General features: G+C 39.0%; 1 protein-coding gene across 8 annotated transcripts in view; it reads left to right on the top strand.

Annotated features, from left to right (window-relative positions):
- Positions 1–17,428, top strand: part of LOC132393927 (single-stranded DNA-binding protein 2) — a 319,942-nt gene that overhangs the window by 237,804 nt on the left and 64,710 nt on the right. For all 8 annotated transcript variants that reach the window (XM_059969374.1, XM_059969375.1, XM_059969377.1 and 5 more), the window contains 4 exons: positions 7,748–7,807; positions 12,663–12,729; positions 16,417–16,490; positions 16,810–16,877. In XM_059969374.1, coding sequence (XP_059825357.1) covers positions 7,748–7,807; positions 12,663–12,729; positions 16,417–16,490; positions 16,810–16,877 — 269 coding nt within the window. The remainder of the gene's footprint in view (positions 1–7,747; positions 7,808–12,662; positions 12,730–16,416; positions 16,491–16,809; positions 16,878–17,428) is intronic.

Here is a 17,428-nt window from a genome sequence, read left to right as displayed (position 1 = left end):
AGAATGTTCTAGTACATCTGTAGAAATTTCCGAGAGTCTTTGATGACATAGTAAGTCTCCTCAAATTCCTAAGGAAATATAGCCACTGTCATGCCTTCTTTGTAATTGTGTCAGTATGTTGGGCCCAGGATAGATCTTCAGAGATGTTGACACCCGGGAACTTGAAAGTGCTTGCCCTTTCCACTGTTGATCCCTTGATGAAGACTGGTGTTTATTCCTTTGACTTCTCCTTCCTGAAGTCTACAGTCAGCTCCTTGGTCTTACTGATGTTGAATGCTGCAACACCACACAACCATCTGATCTATATTGCTCTTGTATGCCTCCTCATCACCACCTGAAATTCTGCCTAAAGTAGTTGTGTCATTGGCAAATTTATAGATGGCGCTTGAGCTTTGCCTAGTCACACAGTCGTGGGTGTAGAGAAAGTAGAGCAGTGGGCTGAACTTGCATCCTTGAGATGCACTAGTGTTGATTGTCAGTAAGGAGGAGATATTATTTCCTATCCTGACTGTCTGTGGTATCCTGGTGAGGAAGTCAGGGATCCAGTTGAAGAGAGAGGAACAAAGGCCCAGGTTTTGGAGCTTGTTGATTAGAACTGAGAGAATGAGGTCATCCCTCATTCTCCTACATTCCATGGAATAAAGACCTAGCCTGTCCAGCTTCTCCCCTTAATTCAGGCCTTGTCCTGTTATTTTCCTCATAAATCTTCTCTGCACTATCACTAGTTTAACCCAGCTTTCCTATAGCAGTGTGAGCTCACCAACAGCTTGTACCTCTGCAACATAATGTCTCAATTTCTATACTCAGTGCCCTGACTGCTGAAGGCCGGTGTGCTGAACACCTTTCTCATCATCCTGTTTAACCGTGATGCTGCTTTCAACAAACTGCACTTGTACTTATTTTCTCAATATCATTTTTTGTTTGCACAGTATGCCTTCTTTTGCACCTTGGCTGTTTGTCAGGATTTGTTTGTTATGCATAATTTTGTGTAAATTCCTTTGTATTTTTTTCTGTAAATGCCTGAGGATGAGTATTTGTTAATAGTTACCATTTTTCCAGTTACCATTTGTTCTTTTCCCTTCAAAAAGCCTCTCTTAATAGACCTCCAATAGATCCTGTCTAATTCCCTCAAAACTAGTTCTGCTCCAGTTTAGGGTCCTAAACTGTGGAGCTGTTCTATCCCTTACTGACACTAAAAACTAATAGAATAATGGTCACTAGGGCTGAAGTGCTCCTTGTCTATTACATCAGTTACTTAACTTTCCTCTCTCCCCAAGAGGAGGTCCATTATTAGCAAGTAGATCCCTCTATATATTACCTCAAAAAACACTGCTAGGCACATTTCTCAAATCCCATCCTGTCTAAACTCTTAACACTCTGTGTGGTCCAGGCATTAATGGGGAGATTAAAACCTCCCACGAATACAACCTGTTATTCTTACAACTATGAGCAATTTTTCTACATACCTGCTTCTATGTTCCCACTGACTACTGGGGGTGGGGGCGGGGTGCAAAGAAGTAATTCATATCACAATTGGACGTCACACTACATCTGCTGGTTTGATTTTGGGCAGTACTATGTACAAACCCCATTTCCAGAAAAGTTGGGATATTTTCCAAAACGCAATAAAAACACAAATCTGTGATATGTTAATTCATGCGAACCTTTATTTATCTGACAAAAGTACAAAGAAAAGATTTTCAATAGTTTTACAGACAAACTTAATTGTATTTTGAAAATATACACAAATTTAGAATTTGATGGCTGCAACACACTCAACAAAAATTGGGACAGAGGCATGTTTACCATTGTGTTACATCACTTTTCCTTTTAATAACACTTTTTAATCATTTTGGAACTCAGGATACTAATTGTAGTAGATTTGCAATTTGAAATTTTGTCCATTCTTGCTTGATATAAGACTTCAGCAGCTCAACAGTCCGTCGTCTCCGTTGTCTGATTCTCCTCTTCATGATGCGCCATATATTTTCAATAGGAGATAGATCTGGACTGGCAGCAGGCCAGTCAAGCACACGCACTCTGTGTCTACAAAGCCACGCTGTTGTAGCCCGTGCAGAATGTGGTCTGGCATTGTCCTGCTGAAACAAGCATGGACGTCCCGGGAACGAGACGTTGCCTTGATGGCAGCATATGTCTCTCTAAAATCCTAATATATGCCTCAAATACAGTGGTACCTTCACGTACATGCAACTCACCCATGCCGTGGGCACTGATGCACCCCCATACCATCACAGATGCTGGCTTTTGCACCTTTCGCTGACAACAATCAGAATGGTCATTTTCATCTTTGGCACGGAGAACTCGACGCCCATTTTTTTCCGAAAACTAGCTAAAATGTGGACTCATCTGACAACAGCACATGGTTCCACAGTCTTTCAGTCCATCTGAAATGAGCTCGGGCCCAGAGAACTCGCTGGCATTTCTGCATAGAGTTGATGTATGGCTTCTTCCTTGTGTAATACAGTTTCAAGTTGCATTTCTGGATGCAACGACAGACTGTGTAAAGTGACAATGGTTTTGCGAAGTACTCCCGAGCCCAGGTGGCTATAATTGTCACAGTAGCATGACAGTTTCTTAGGCAGTGGCGCCAGAGGGCTCGAAGATCACGCGCATTCAACAGCGGTTTCCGACCTTGCCCTTTATGCACTGAGATGTCTCTGAATTCTCTGAATCTTTTCACAATATTATGTACTGTAGATGTTGAAAGACCTAAATTCTCTGCAATCTTGCATTGGGAAATGTTCCTTTTGAACTGACTAACAATTCTCTCACGAATTTTGGCACAAAGGGGTGAGCCACGACCCATCATAGCTTGCAAAGACTGAGCCTTTGATGGACGCTACTTTCATACCCAGTCATGATACCTCACCTGCTACCAGTTAGCCTGCTTAATGTGGAGTCTTCCAACCCGGTGTTACTTGAATATTCTGTGCACTTTTCAATCTTATTTTAACTCTGTCCCAACTTTTGTTGAGTGTGTTGCAGCCATCAAATTCTAAATTTGTGTATATTTACAAAATATCATTAAGTTAGTCAGTAAAACTATTGAAAATCTTTTCTTTATACTTTTGTCAGTTAAATAAGGGTTCACGTGAATTAACATATCACAGATTTTTGTTTTTATTGCGTTTTGGAAAATATCCCTACTTTTCTGGAAATGGGGTTTGTAGATGAAACTCATGCCATCTCTGAACTTTTATTTTAAAACCAATTTGCAGTGGAAAAAGTTTCAAAATGTTTGGAACAGCACAGTAGCATAGTGGTTAGTATAATGCTACTACATGGCAGCAACCAGATTCAATTCCCACCGCTGTCTGTAAAGAGTTTGTACATTCTCCCCATGAGTGCGTGGGTTTCCTCCGTGGGTTCCAATTTTTCACCACATTCCAAAGACCAGCAGGTTAGTACAGTAGGTTAATTGTCATTTGGATGTAATTGGGCAGCAGGGGCTCATTGAGCCAGAATGGCCTGTTACTGTGCTGTGTCTCTAAATAAAATATTAGCAACATGCTGGCTATTTACTATAATACTTCTCTGCCTCAGTTACCTTCCTGCTCCTGCTGCTGCTATCCAGCTGAAGAATGATCTCTTACAAAACAAGTACCATCTATTGGTTTAGAATGAACTCAATAAACTTGCTGATAACAGAAACAAATTTTGATTGGCCTCAGATTCTTGATGACAAATATAAACGTAGAAGGTGGGGCAGTTTAAGCTCTAAAATGTTCATAGTTTAACCAGTTTTTTAAAATGTAGATTATGTTCATGCATATCAGACTGTACTGACATACTTCAGAAGTATTGTCCTTTGAAATAAAATCTCAACCATTATTTGAATGTACATTAGGAAATGTGCATTTTTAATATTTGTTTTCAATGAGTTCAATTGCAGAGATAGATAAAAGCAGTATTTAAATGCAGTATTCAGTTATCCATTCTAATGTGAGAGGGCAGGATTGGAGAAAAGTATCAGGAGATGTCAGGGATAAGTTCTTTACACAGAGTGGTGGATGTGTGATACATGCTGCCGGAATGGTGGTAGAGACAGATACATTTGGGACATTCAAGGCACTCTTAGATTGAAACATGGAGGGTGATGAGTTAAGGATGTGTTAGATTGATGTTTGCAGTAGGTTAAAAGGTCTGCACAGTATCATGGACCAAAGAGTTTGTACAATGCATTTACTTTTTTGGATTCAGAGGTCAGTCACTGTAGGTTTCTTGCCAAGGTCTGCACAGGGCCAAATACTGCAGGCTTACTGTTCTAGGCAGCAATATTTGATTTTGACACAAATGACACAATTCATTGTATATGTTGATGCGCATGTGATAAATAAAGTTAATTTTCCAGTTTTGTTTATAAAATGTGAAATCAATGCATAAAAACGGTAACTTGCTACATTTGGCACATTGTCATTTGGTCACAATCTCATAAAGCAGTAAGCTGCCCAAGCTGGTGATTTTAATGTCCAAGTGGGTGTATAGAAAATTATTTCATTTATACTTGGTGGCACTTGCAGTATTAAGAAATGAACGTTGGAAATGTATTAGTAAATCTTTATGGTTCTTTGTGATTCATTGTCATTAAAACAATATGCTTCAGCACATGTGTCTAAGTCTCAAGAGTTGGCATATTCTAAATATTTAAAATCTAAAATTTATTTGTGTGTCATAATTTGACCTAGTTGAGATAGGAATTGTGGTATGGACAAGCACTCAGATTTTCACAAAGTTCATTGATATATATTTGATTCAGTTTTTACAATAAGTATAGGACAGAAACATTTAGGCAAATCATTCCATTGTATCTGTCATAGCTGATTTATTATCCCTCTCAACACCATTCTCCTGCCTTCTCCCCATAACCTTTGACATCCTGACTAATCAAGAACTTACTGAACCTCTGCTTTAAATATGCCCAATGACTGGGCTCCACAGCTATCTGTGGCAATGGATTTCACATCCTCTGGCTAAAGAAATTTCACCTTTATCTCTGTTCTAAAGGGGCATTTTTGTATTTGAGGTTGTACCCTCTGGTTCTAGACTCCCCCACTATAGGAAACATCCTCTCCATGTTCACTCTATCTAGGCCTTTCAATTTTCAATATGGTTCAGTAAGAGTCTTCTATTGGGAGAAGCTTGTATTTTAAAAAGGCAGAACTGTGAACCTGAGCAAAGAATATGGGATGTTGGAACTGAATTAGATACCACTATGGACATGATAAAACTACAGCACGTTGTCCAGAAAAACAGTTTGTCAGCAGGGAGCTATTAGTATTTACATGGCAATCTTGCAGATTTCACCAAGATTTTGAGGTGTAGTGGACAGTGAGGAAGGCTAATGTGGCTTGCAGAGGGATTTGCAACAGCTGGAAAAAATGTGCTGAGAAAATGGCAGATGGAATTAAATGCAGACAAGTGTGAGGTTTTGTACTTCGGTAGGACCCAACCAGGATAGGTCTTACAGAGTGAACAGTAGGGCACTGAGGAGTGTGGTAGAGCAAAGGGATCTGGGAGTACAGGTACATAATTTGTTGAAAGTGGCATCACAGGTAGATAGGGTTGTAAAGAAAGCTTTTGGTACGTTGACCTTCATAAATTGATATATTGAGTACAGAAGATGGGATGTTTTGTTGAGATTATATAAGACATTGGTGAGGCCCAATTTGAAGTATCGGGTGCAATTTTGGGTACCTACATACAGGAAATATGTAAACATGAAAGAGTACAGAGAAAATTTACAAAAATGTTGCTGGGTCTGGAGGGACCTGAGTTATAAGAAAAGATTGAATAGGTTAGAAACGTAGAAAACATGCAGCACCATATAGACCCTTCGGCCCACAAAGCTGTGCCGAACATGTCCTTGCCTTAGAACTACCTAGGGTTACCCATAGCCCTCTGTTCTTCTAAGCTCCATGTACCTATCCAGGAGTCACTTAAAAGACCTTTTCATTTCTGCCTCCACCGCCGCCGGCAGCCCATTCCACGCACTCACCGCTCTGCGTTTTAAAAAAAACCTACCCCTGATATCTCCTCTGTACCTAGTTCCAAGTACCTTAAAACTATGCCCTCTCATGCTAGCCAATTCAGCCCTGTGGAAAAACCTCTGACTATCCACACGATCAATACCTCTCATTATCTTGTACACCTCTATCAAGTCACCACTCAACCTCTGTCGCTCCAAGGAGAAAAGGCCGAGTTCACTCAACCTGTTTTCATAAGGCATGCTCCCCAAACCAGGCAACATCCTTGTAAATCTCCTCTACATCCTTTCTACGGTTTCCACATCCTTCCTATGGTGAAATAGTTAGGTTTGATAGAAGTAAACAAAAATATGAGGGTATAGATAGGGTAAATGCAAGCAGGATTTTTCCACTGAGGTTCGGTGATACTGAAACCAGAGATCAGGGCTAAAAAGTGAAAGGTAAGAAGTTAAAGGGGAACATAATATAACATAAGAAACATGAGGGCAGACTTCTTTTATTCAGAGGGCCATTAGAGTGTGGAATGAGTTGCTAGCACAAGTGGTCCATGTGAGCTCGATTTCAATATTTAAGAGAAATTTGGATTGGTGTGTGGATAATAGTGATATGGAGGGCTATGGTCCCTGGTGCAGGTTGTTGGGAGTAGGCAGTTTAAATGCTTTTGGGCCAGAGGGCCTGTTTCTGTACTGTACTTCTCTATGGCTCTATAATACTGCTGTCGATAACAGATTGAAGTCATAATCACGTGCATACCTGAATAGCCTTCTGTTTTGTTTTGAATTTTTTGTTGTACAGTTTAAACACGTAGATAACTCTTGTGTTTTGTTAACATATAATTTGCACGGATTTATTCATGGTTTGATTAAGTTCTATGCTGATAAAACTGACAATATTTTGACACAATGAATTACCGTGTTTGACATATCAACTTAACAATGGAGACATTTGCTTAAAACCGTTCTGAATGTGTTCTGAGTTGTGATACTGTAACTGGTGATATTTAGATAAAAGAATGATAGATGTTTAGATTTTCATTGATGCTCCTAACTTGATGGTATGGACCATTAGCCCCTTAAAGATTAAGTGTTATATTCAAGGTTCACAGTTCAATCTTGTTTGTTGTCATTCTTCAATACACGAGTGTAACAAAGAAAGAAATCCGGCGGATCCAATGTAGGATTAAAAAAAACACTCTAACCATAAAAAACACAATAAATATAAATATAAAACATTCTGATAAGACATAATGTAAAAGGAACTGTTTGAATCCGTTTGTATGTTATAAGCGTATTACATAGACTGATTGCATGTACATGCCTGAACATACAGTGACACTAGGTACATGAGTAGCTGGATGTAAGGTGACAGGAAATGATAAAGTGACAATAACTCTAGACAAGAGGAACTTTTCTGGATAGCAACAGGGCATATGAAAACACAGTAGGACTGTAACTATGTAAGTGTAGGTATGAAGCATAATTTGGCAGTAGATGGGGGAATGAAGGGTGCTGAGGGATTATGGAAAGGAGTGGCTGATGTGCATGTAGGAGTGGTAGAAACATTGATCAGCTCGACAGCATGGGGGAAGTAGCGTGTCTTGAGCTTGAAGAGCACTGCCTGGAGGGAGGGTCATCTGAAAATGGGACATTGGGTGGAATTGTAAACTTGAAATTAAGTATGGTACACAAATTTAATTCTTTCCAGTGACAAGTTTCTTTTTCTCCATTTATTTTTGCGAGCAGCCTTTCATGTCACCTCGTTATCCAGGAGGCCCCAGGCCACCACTTAGAATACCGAACCAGGTAAAATATTATTTGACTCACACAGTACATATCGATGGTATTTTATGAAAAGTTGTTTTCCTGTTCTGCATCCGTGATTTTGATATTTTGATCTATTGGAGTGACTATAATAATTATACTTTGCAGACTGAGCCACAGTTGTAAAGGAAATGAAAACAAAGAGCATTTCTTTACTGTAATTTCAAATTCATCATAATTATTTACAAGTATAATATCCTTTAGTTTTTCTGCATGAGCATTTAATTGTTAGTGTGCACAAAGAGCAAATGTATTTACAATGTTATTTCTCTCCTGAAGGATGAAAAGAAAAAAAATAAATAAAATTGCTTGTAATCAATGGACTATTAATTATTTCTGAGAACATAGTGATATCTTGAACATATGAAAAACTTTTTTTAAAACATTGCAAGTTAATAAATTAGGGACATTTAAGCAACTCAAAGCTAGTCACATGGATGATAGAAAAATGGAGGGTTATGTGGGAGGGAAGGATTAGATTGATCTTAGAGTAGTTATGAAGGCCGGCCAACATCATGGACTGAAGGGCCTGTACTGTAGTGCTCTACGTGCCTTTTATTTATTCTAGAGCTGTTTATGTGCAATTTTTGAGTGACTAGGGAATGTATGCAAAATATGTTTCCACGCTGGTGGATGCTAAACGTCAGTGACTTCAGGAGTCCTGCACATCAGCCAAAATAAATCTATATTAATTGTAGTCATTCCTGCACTGCTTAAATGGGAGAGTGTCATTGAATCCAGTCACTGCCAGAACACCCAGTTCGTTTGGGGAGCACCAATAACAACAATATCATCACAGGCACGGGAGTGAGTTTTGATCCTGATCCTGACATTCTGATGGAAGTGACAGACAGCTGAGAAGGTCCTGCAGACAAGTCAGATCAAGAAGCCACAGAGCGCTGATGTAAAATAAAAATAGAAAATGCTGCAAACAGTGTTTCAGGGCTGAAGGAAACAATAAGTAGAAGATGTCCTGGGGCAACACAGAGACATAGCAGTTAGTGTAACAGTGCCAGGACCCCAGGTTCAATTCCCACTGCTTTGTGTAAGGAGTTTGTACATTCTCCACACGACTGACTGGATTTACTCCTGGCGCTGCACCTTCCTCCCACATTCCAAAGACATTGGCCAGTAGGTTTATTGGTCACGTAGCTGTAACTGGGTGGCAAGGGCTTATTGGGCCAGAAAATCCTCTTAGTGTGCTGTATCTCTAAATAAAACAAATAGAAACATTTGTGTTGGGTCACATGCTGTATCAGTAAGACCTCAGTGGTCTCAGGTAAGACCCAGGAGGAAGGAATCGGTTAAGTTAACTGGACCTGATTACCAGAAGATGTAAATTTCAATCATATTACACTACTCTTCCAAATTTCAGGTATCTATTTTCAGAAACTGTGACTAATTACTTAATTTATCACTGTGGTAATTCACCCTGCAGTTTGAGAGGGAGAAGCTGAAGTCAGATGCATCAGTATTACATTGGGGTAAAGGGAATTACAGAGGCATGAGAGAGGAACAGGCCAACATAGATTGGAAGGGGACACCAGCAGGGATGATAGCAGAACAGTAATAGCTGTAGTTTCTGGAGGCAATTTAAAGGCGCAGTATTGATTCATCCTAAAGAAGTAGTATTCTAAAGGGAGAATGATGCAACCGTGGCCCATAGGGGAAGTCAAATACAGCAAAAAAGCAAATGAAAGAGCATATAATATAGTAAAAATTAGTGGGAAGTTAGAGAATTGGAGAAGCTTTTAAACAACAGAAGCATTTAAATAAAGAAAGAAAAGATGAAATATGGTAAGCTAGCTCATAATATACAGGAAAATATTATAAGCTTTTTCCATATATATATTTATTTCTCTTGCTTGTTTTAGCATGAATAGAAGATTGGCTGACTGGCAGGAGGCAAAGAATAGCTATAAAGGGAACCTTTTCTTCTTGGCTGCCAGTGAACAGTGGTGTTCCACAGGGGTCATTATTGGGACCACTCCTTTTTGTGTTAAACAGTATGTCAGTAATTTGGATGACAGAATTGATGGCTTTGTGGCCAAGTTTACATATAATATGAAGAAAGATGGAGAGGAAGTCCATCTCCGGTGTTGATGAAGTGGGCAGTCTGCAGAAGGATTTTATCAGATTGGGAGAATAGGCAAACAAGTGGCAGATGGAATATAGCACAGGGAAGTGTAAGGAATAAAGGTATAGATTATCTTCTAAATGGGTTAAATTCAAAAATCAGAGCTGCAAGGTGACTTCAAGGTAAATGAGAGGAATTTTATTGAAACCTATTGAATATGGAAAGGCCTCGATAGAGTGAATATGGAGAGGATGTTTCCTTTAATTGGAGAGTTTAGGACCAGCGGGCACAGGCTCAGAATAGAGGGGCGTCCATTTAGAACGGAGATACGGAGAAATATTTTTAGCCAGAGGATGGTGAATCTGTGGAATTCATTGCCACAGACAGCTGTGGAAGCAAAGTCATTAGGCATATTTAAATCAAAGATTGATAGGTTTTTGATTGGTCAAGGCATCAAAAGTTACAGAGAGAAGGCAGGAAAATGGATTTGAGAGGGATAATAAATTAGTCACGATAAAATGGTGGAGCAAAATCGATGAGTCGTAATTCTACTCTTATGTCCTATGGTATTATGGTCTTAAATCTGCTTTGCATTTGTTGCAAGGACACTACAGGGTCTTCCATGTAATGAGTGACCCGACTAATGGAAATCTACCTCTGCAGTTTCTGCATTTTGAAGTATTTTTCAAGCTAGTGACAATAATAAAACATATTATGGTGTTTGTTAATTAATACAAACCATTAGTTTAATGATTGTCAATTTTAGGGTGGTTATTCAATGAAATGAAAGAATTATTGCAAGTTTATGCAGGCAATAGAACGTAGGTTATTCTAGGAAATAGACATTTCTGATGTGGGAGAAATGGACTTGTGGACAGTTCCCAGGAAGGAGCCCTTATCACCCAGAGACGCCAGCTGTACCCATTCTAAGATGTCTTGCTTGAAATGTGTATGATAGCTTAGGTGTGTCTAATCAGGGTCTTGCATATTGGAGTATGATTTCTCCTTGATGTATCTATAAGGTAAACATCCTGTTAGTTTTTTGGTCATCTTTTGCTTTTATCCCCTTTTATATGCCTTATTATAGAAAGGATTTCAAAGCTTTAGAGAGGGTACACAGGAGATTTACCAGGATGCTATCTGAATTAGAGAGCATGTCTTATGAGGATAGGTTAAGTAAGCTAGAGCTTCTCTCTTTGGAGCAAGGGAGGATGAGACGCAGCTTGATAGAGGTGTATAAGACAATAACAAGCAGAGGTAGCATGGGCAGCCAGAGACTTTTTCCCAGGATAGAAATGGCTAATATGAAGGGGATAATTTTAAGATGATTTGAGGATAACATGGTGAGACATGGGTGGGAGGGAATGTGAGTAATAAGTTTTTTACACAGACTGGTACGTACTTGGAATACTCTGCTGGGGTGGTGGTAGAGAAAATAAATTAGGGGCATTTACGAAACTCTTAGATAGGCACATGGAGAAAAAATGGAGGGCTATATAGGAGTTAAAGGTTAGAATAGCTTAAAAATTCATCACAACTTCATGGGCTGAAGGGCCTGTACTGTGATGTACTGTTCTACGTTCTTAATGAAATCTGTTTGTTCCCCTCTCAACCACGCTGTCTCTTGCCTACCCCATCCCTTTAGAACTCCACTGCTTCAAGTTTTATCTGTTTTAGAAAGTATCTAATTTATGCTATTTTTGTCAAAGTAGGTAACTTCACATATTTGGAAGTTACCACAGTTTTGACCATTGATTTAATCTGTTAGAATCTCTCCATGATTAGAAGCCCTCATCTGCGCTCTGCAATACTACCCATCATTGGGTACACAACTTTAATCCCAAGGTCTAGAGGATTTGCAAACACATGGCATAGTTGTGGTACTAGTATGGCTGTAGTACCTTCAGCCAGTAGTATGGGTATTAGTTGACACCGACTCAGCCATTTTAATTGCATCCCTTCTGCAACGGTTCCCATACTTTCAAGAGCCTGTGCAAGGTAACTCCTAGAGTTGTATATAAATAGACAAAGTATTTTCTTCCTCTTTACTTGCAATAATCTTGCTTTAATATTGAAAATAAAAATATTGTGAATCCTGAAATCTGAAACGAGAATAAGAAATACATACAGTAGGTCACATATGATTTGGAGAGAGGAGAAGAGTTGATGTTTCGGTTCAGTAACCTTTCATCAGAATCTATGATAATGTAAAGTTTTTGAAAGTCATAATGTGGTTACAAAAGTTGTCTTGATACCTGTTATAATAGTAATTCTTTACTTCTAGAATAGGGTTTGTCATGTGTTCCTGTGCTCCCTAAAGTGATTTTTTTTTCCATATAGGGATTTAGATTAGAAGTGGAGATGATAAAACACTACAGTAGAATATTTGAATCTACTTCTATTCTTCTTTGTAAAGTGTGTACGTAAGAGAGTAATATGGGAACAGAATGAAACTGCAGCTGCTGGAAAACTGAAATAAAATCAGAAGATACTGGTTTAAGCAGTAAAGTTAAGTAGGTCAGGCAACATCTGTGGAAGTAAAGAGTGTTAAAATGTTTTCTCTTCCACGGATTCTGCCTGACCTGCTTGTTGTTTCAAGCATCAAGTGTTATACATATGCTTAACAGTTATACAAACTGAATAATATGTGTGTATTATCAACATCTAATATTTGGTGTACCAGATTAAAAATAAATTAAACCTCAGATTTTGGAAATAAAGTACATTTTCATCTCTTTCCTTTCACTTCCTTCCCAAAAGTCACTTGGAGGAGTTCCTGGAACACAACCATTGCTGCCAAGTGGAATAGACCCAACAAGACAGCAAGGTAAATACCTATCTTAGTTCTTTATTTCATGGTGAGTTCTTCTGTAGTGGTATGAGATGTGATTAAAATCCTCTTTTTGTTTTTCCTGTCCTAGTTATGTTTATTGATTATGGTTCTATTTGTAGAATGCCCTGGCTTCTGCTTTATTTTGCTGGGTTAGTTCAGGGTAATTCCTTTCACTTGAATAAATTCCATTCGGGATGACTCAATTCTGTAATCTTTTTCAGCAGTTTAAAAAATGTTCTTCAGAAGTAGTTCCCTCCCACACAACTGATAGCATCCTCAGGAGCTGCAAGTAAATTGTGTTAATTTGCAGGTCTTTGAGAAGGTGCAATTTTTTAAGTGCAAGTATGCAAATAAGTACATTCAGAAAAGTTTTGAATATTAAACATTTAATTAAAAAAAATAACAACCTAATCTAGGTAGAAAATAGTTAGGTACATTTATTAAAATAATTATAAATAATTTAAACTCGGTTAATCATAGGTGATGGATATTATGACATATACTTCTTATCTATAGTGATTACGTGCCTGTACTTCCTCAGGAAGCTAAGGAAATTTGGCATGTCGCCGATGACTCTTACCAGTTTTTTTGGATGCACCATAGAAATCATCCTGTCCAGATGCATTACAGCTTGGAATGGCAACTGCTCTGTCCAAGAGCACAAGAAGTGCTGAGGGTTGTGAATGCAGCCCAGTTTATCACACAAACCAGCTTCCTTTTCACACTTATAACTACACATTGGCAAAGCATCTAACATAATCTAGGATCCTTCTCACCCTGGTCATTCTCTCCCCACCCCCACCTCTTATCAGTACAAAAGCGTGCACACGGACTGACAGACAGAAGGACATCCTCTGTACAGCTATTAGACACTTGAATGAACACCTCACATACTTTACAGATTAGAGTGACAAAGAGTAATGGAACCCTACCACACAGAAGCAGGCCTTATTCTGCCTTGCTCCAGGCCATAGCCCTCCCATCCATGTACATATCCAAAGTTCACTTAAGAGTTGAAATTGAACCCCGATTCACCACTTCTGCTGGCAGCTCATTCCACACTCTCACCACCCTATGAACGAAGAAATTTCCCGTCATGTTCCTCTTGAACATTTTATCTTTCACTCTTAACCCATGACCTCTAGTTCTAGTCCCACCCAACCTCAGTAGGAAAAGCCTGCTTGAATTAACCCTATCTATACACCTCATAATGTGTGGAGTTTCCTCATAGTGCATGTATTGAGTGTTGTATGCTGATTCCACATTAGAATGAGCTAGAGAGTCACGAGACACTCCCATGGGGGTGTTAGGGAGCGGTATTCATAAAAATTAGATCATCACATTTTTTGGAAATCAACCACATGAAGATTACTACTTAGTCTTTCCAGGAGAAGGACCACCACTACTACGTTCTTTGATTTGCCTTTCGCACGCCTATTGTGTCTCACTTTGTACTAATGTCACTGATAAATAGTTTAATTCTCAGGCTATGGTAGTTGAATGACATTCAGGTCTATCGCTGGCAGGACTGTCCTTGACGGTCCTCGTAGAATGCAGAACAGTTCAACACAATGTACACTTACATGATGTTACGTTGACCTTTTAGCCTCCTCCAAGATTATTCTAACCTCCCTTCCTACACAGCATCCATTTTTCTATCACCTATGTACATCATTTAATAGTTTCTGAAATGTCCCTAATGTATCTGCCACTACCACAACCCCTGGCAGCACTTTCCAAGCACTTGCCACTCTGTGTAAGAAAAGAATTTATCTCTGACATCCCCACTATACTTTCCTCCAATCACCTTAAATTATGCCCCTTATATTAGCCATTTCTGCCCTGAGAAAAAGTCCCTGCTTGTCCACTCCATCAATGCCTCTAAGAAGTCTCCTCTCATCCTACTTTGCTTCAAAGAGAAAAGCCCAAACTCACTCAACCTATCCTCATAAGACGTGCTCTCTAATCCAGGCAGCATCCTCGTAAATCTCCTCTGCACCCTCTCCAAAGTGACCAGCACCGAACACTAAACTCTTAAGTGTAGTCTAACCAGCGTTTTATAGAGCTGCCTTTGAACCCCCTGTTCCTAGTCTGAACCTCATACTGAGGAATGCAAGTTGCTTTTGTTTGATTTCTTTTAGAGTTGGATTGTTATGGTAAATTAGCCACCACTCATGCTTGACAGGGTTCTACGACATATGTACGGGCATGTCTGCATTCACTCATCCACAAAGTAACATGCTCCTGTACAGACTGCTGCCTTCCTGTTCTTTCCCCCACTCACCCTGGCTTCCTGAGGGAGGGCAGTTGGTGCTTTTTCTGGAGCAAGTGGGAGGTGATGGAGGCTTGATGTTTTTGCTGCTGCATGTGTGTGGGGGGCTTTGGGGCTCTTGATGTTTCTGTCATTCATTCTTAGAGTTTTTTCCCTTTTGTTGTGAATGTCTGGGAGGGTAAGAATTTCAGGTTATATATTCTCTGATATTAAATTGAACCATTAATCCTTGGGGGTTGTCAGCTGGAGGATGAAGTGAGGGAAGGGAAGGATGTGAGGTGGTATAGTGGTGAGTGAGGTCTCTGGAGACGATCTGCAGAAGTAATTGGTAGCAGCGGGACAGAGAAAACTTTGCAGTAGGGGAAGGGTGAGAAAGTGGTTATAGTGATAATAGGTTAGAAAGGTAAAATTGAAGAGAGAGAATGAAAGTAAGGAGGAGGTCCAAAACAGTAGCTGGAGATCATAGGGTAAGTGGGTTATTAGAGGAAGATACTCTCAGACACAGAAGATCAAAAGCCTGTTTCTGAAGATAGTATTTATTAACTTTATCTTTTGCCTCAAAATTTTCTTCTAAGTTTTTTTGCATCACATTGCCTAATGTTTAAAATGCCTCTGAATTCCAGAAACAGTTAATACTTTATATATTTACTTAATTTCTCAATTAGTTAGCTGTTTAGGGTTACTTAGTTAGTTACCAATGTGCCCACATCGCACAATTATACCCATGTAACTAATTAACCTACTAGCTCCTGTGTGTTTGGGATGTGGGAAGAAATCAGAGCAGCTGAAGGAAATGCATGTGGTTACAGGGAGATGTACCCTTACTGACACAGCAGGAACTGAACCCAGAACACTGGCACTATAAAAGTATTGTGCTAACTGCTATGCTACTGTGCCACCGCTAATAAAGCCATGAGCTTTTAATAAAGCCTTCCATCCTAGCTTTAAAATTGTTGCATTTTCTGGGGAATGGTCTGTAGGCACATCCTGATCCAGAATGATTCACACAACAAGTAAGTACTTTAAAATCTGTTTCAAGCGTTTTTTTTAAAACAGTATAAGTACTGATTTGGGTCAGATACTGTGTATGCATTTGAGCAAAAATTTGTGAGGGCAAAACCATTTCTAAAAGCTGGCATAATTTTCTGTGTAGTTTATGCCAGAACCCTCAATTTCTCCCAAAGCAGAATATTTATCTGCTTTCTATTGGGGCAATATATTTAATATGTAACGTTCTGAATTAATTCTGGTGCAGTTATTTAGTAGATGGCTCCAAAATACATTTCTGCTTAATGTATATAATTTATGAAATATACAAATCAACTAAAATGTTTATCTTTGCATTTGCCTTGATGTTTTGAAGGAATTTGATTTAAAAAAATTTGCACTTGTGACATTTTGACATTCAGGACATCCAACCATGGGTGGACCAATGCAACGAATGACTCCTCCCCGGGGTATGGTTCCCCCCTTAGGACCCCAGGTAGTTAGTAACTGTCTTTATATTATTGACTGTGTACATTTTTCACATGCAAGCTAATGTATCAATTATTCAGAATTACTTATTATTTTTAGCATGCTAAACTACATACATTTAAAAAATGTTTGGCACAAAAAATCCACATTTTGATGTGGTTGTGGAGGTTAAGTTTCCAGTAAGCTTTCAATATAATTTGTTTTGAAACAAAGGCCATCGTCCTCGTATCCTACTAGGGAAATCATTAATCTGCTTTCCTTTCTTTCCCCCTTCCTCTCTGGTTTTTCTTTTTTTATGGTAGTCTGACCCTTGGTTATCATTGCAGAGTTACGGAGGAGGAATGAGACCCCCACTGAATGCTTTAGGTGGTCCTGGCATGCCAGGGATGAACATGTAAGTAAAGCAATGAATTTGTATATTTCAAGTCAGCACCATCAACTGTCTCTCTCGATGCTGTTGATGGATGGTGCTGGAGCAAGTTAAATAGATGCAGACCGTAGATTTGGTCACTGATTCAGTTTTTATGATGTGTTCTAGTTCTAGTATGGTCACTCTTCCTTTATTAACTTTTGGGTGACTTTTGAATGAATTGGGGTGGTGTACAGAGCTGAAGTGAGCTGAAATATGTCTTTTGATTTTTGTGTTTTATGTTCTGGTTTTCACTTTTTTTTGTTGCCATTTTTGCATGGGGGAATGGGGAAGGTAGTTTGATGTTTGATATTTTTCTTTGAATGGGTTGGTTCCAGCTTCTTTGTTTGTGACTGCGGGGAAGAAGAATTTCAGGCTTGTACACTGCTTACATACTTTGATAATAAATGTACTTTGAATCTTATTATCTTTAACTGGAGTGTAGGATATGGCTATAAATAAGCCTGAACCAAAGGATACCATCATCTGTGTCCATTTTTTCTTTTAATTAATAAATGCTAATTTTGTTGCTTGTG

This window comes from Hypanus sabinus, chromosome 5, assembly GCF_030144855.1.
Source record: "Hypanus sabinus isolate sHypSab1 chromosome 5, sHypSab1.hap1, whole genome shotgun sequence".
Taxonomy (NCBI): Eukaryota; Metazoa; Chordata; class Chondrichthyes; order Myliobatiformes; family Dasyatidae; genus Hypanus; species Hypanus sabinus.
This window is presented reverse-complemented; position numbering and strand designations above follow the sequence as displayed.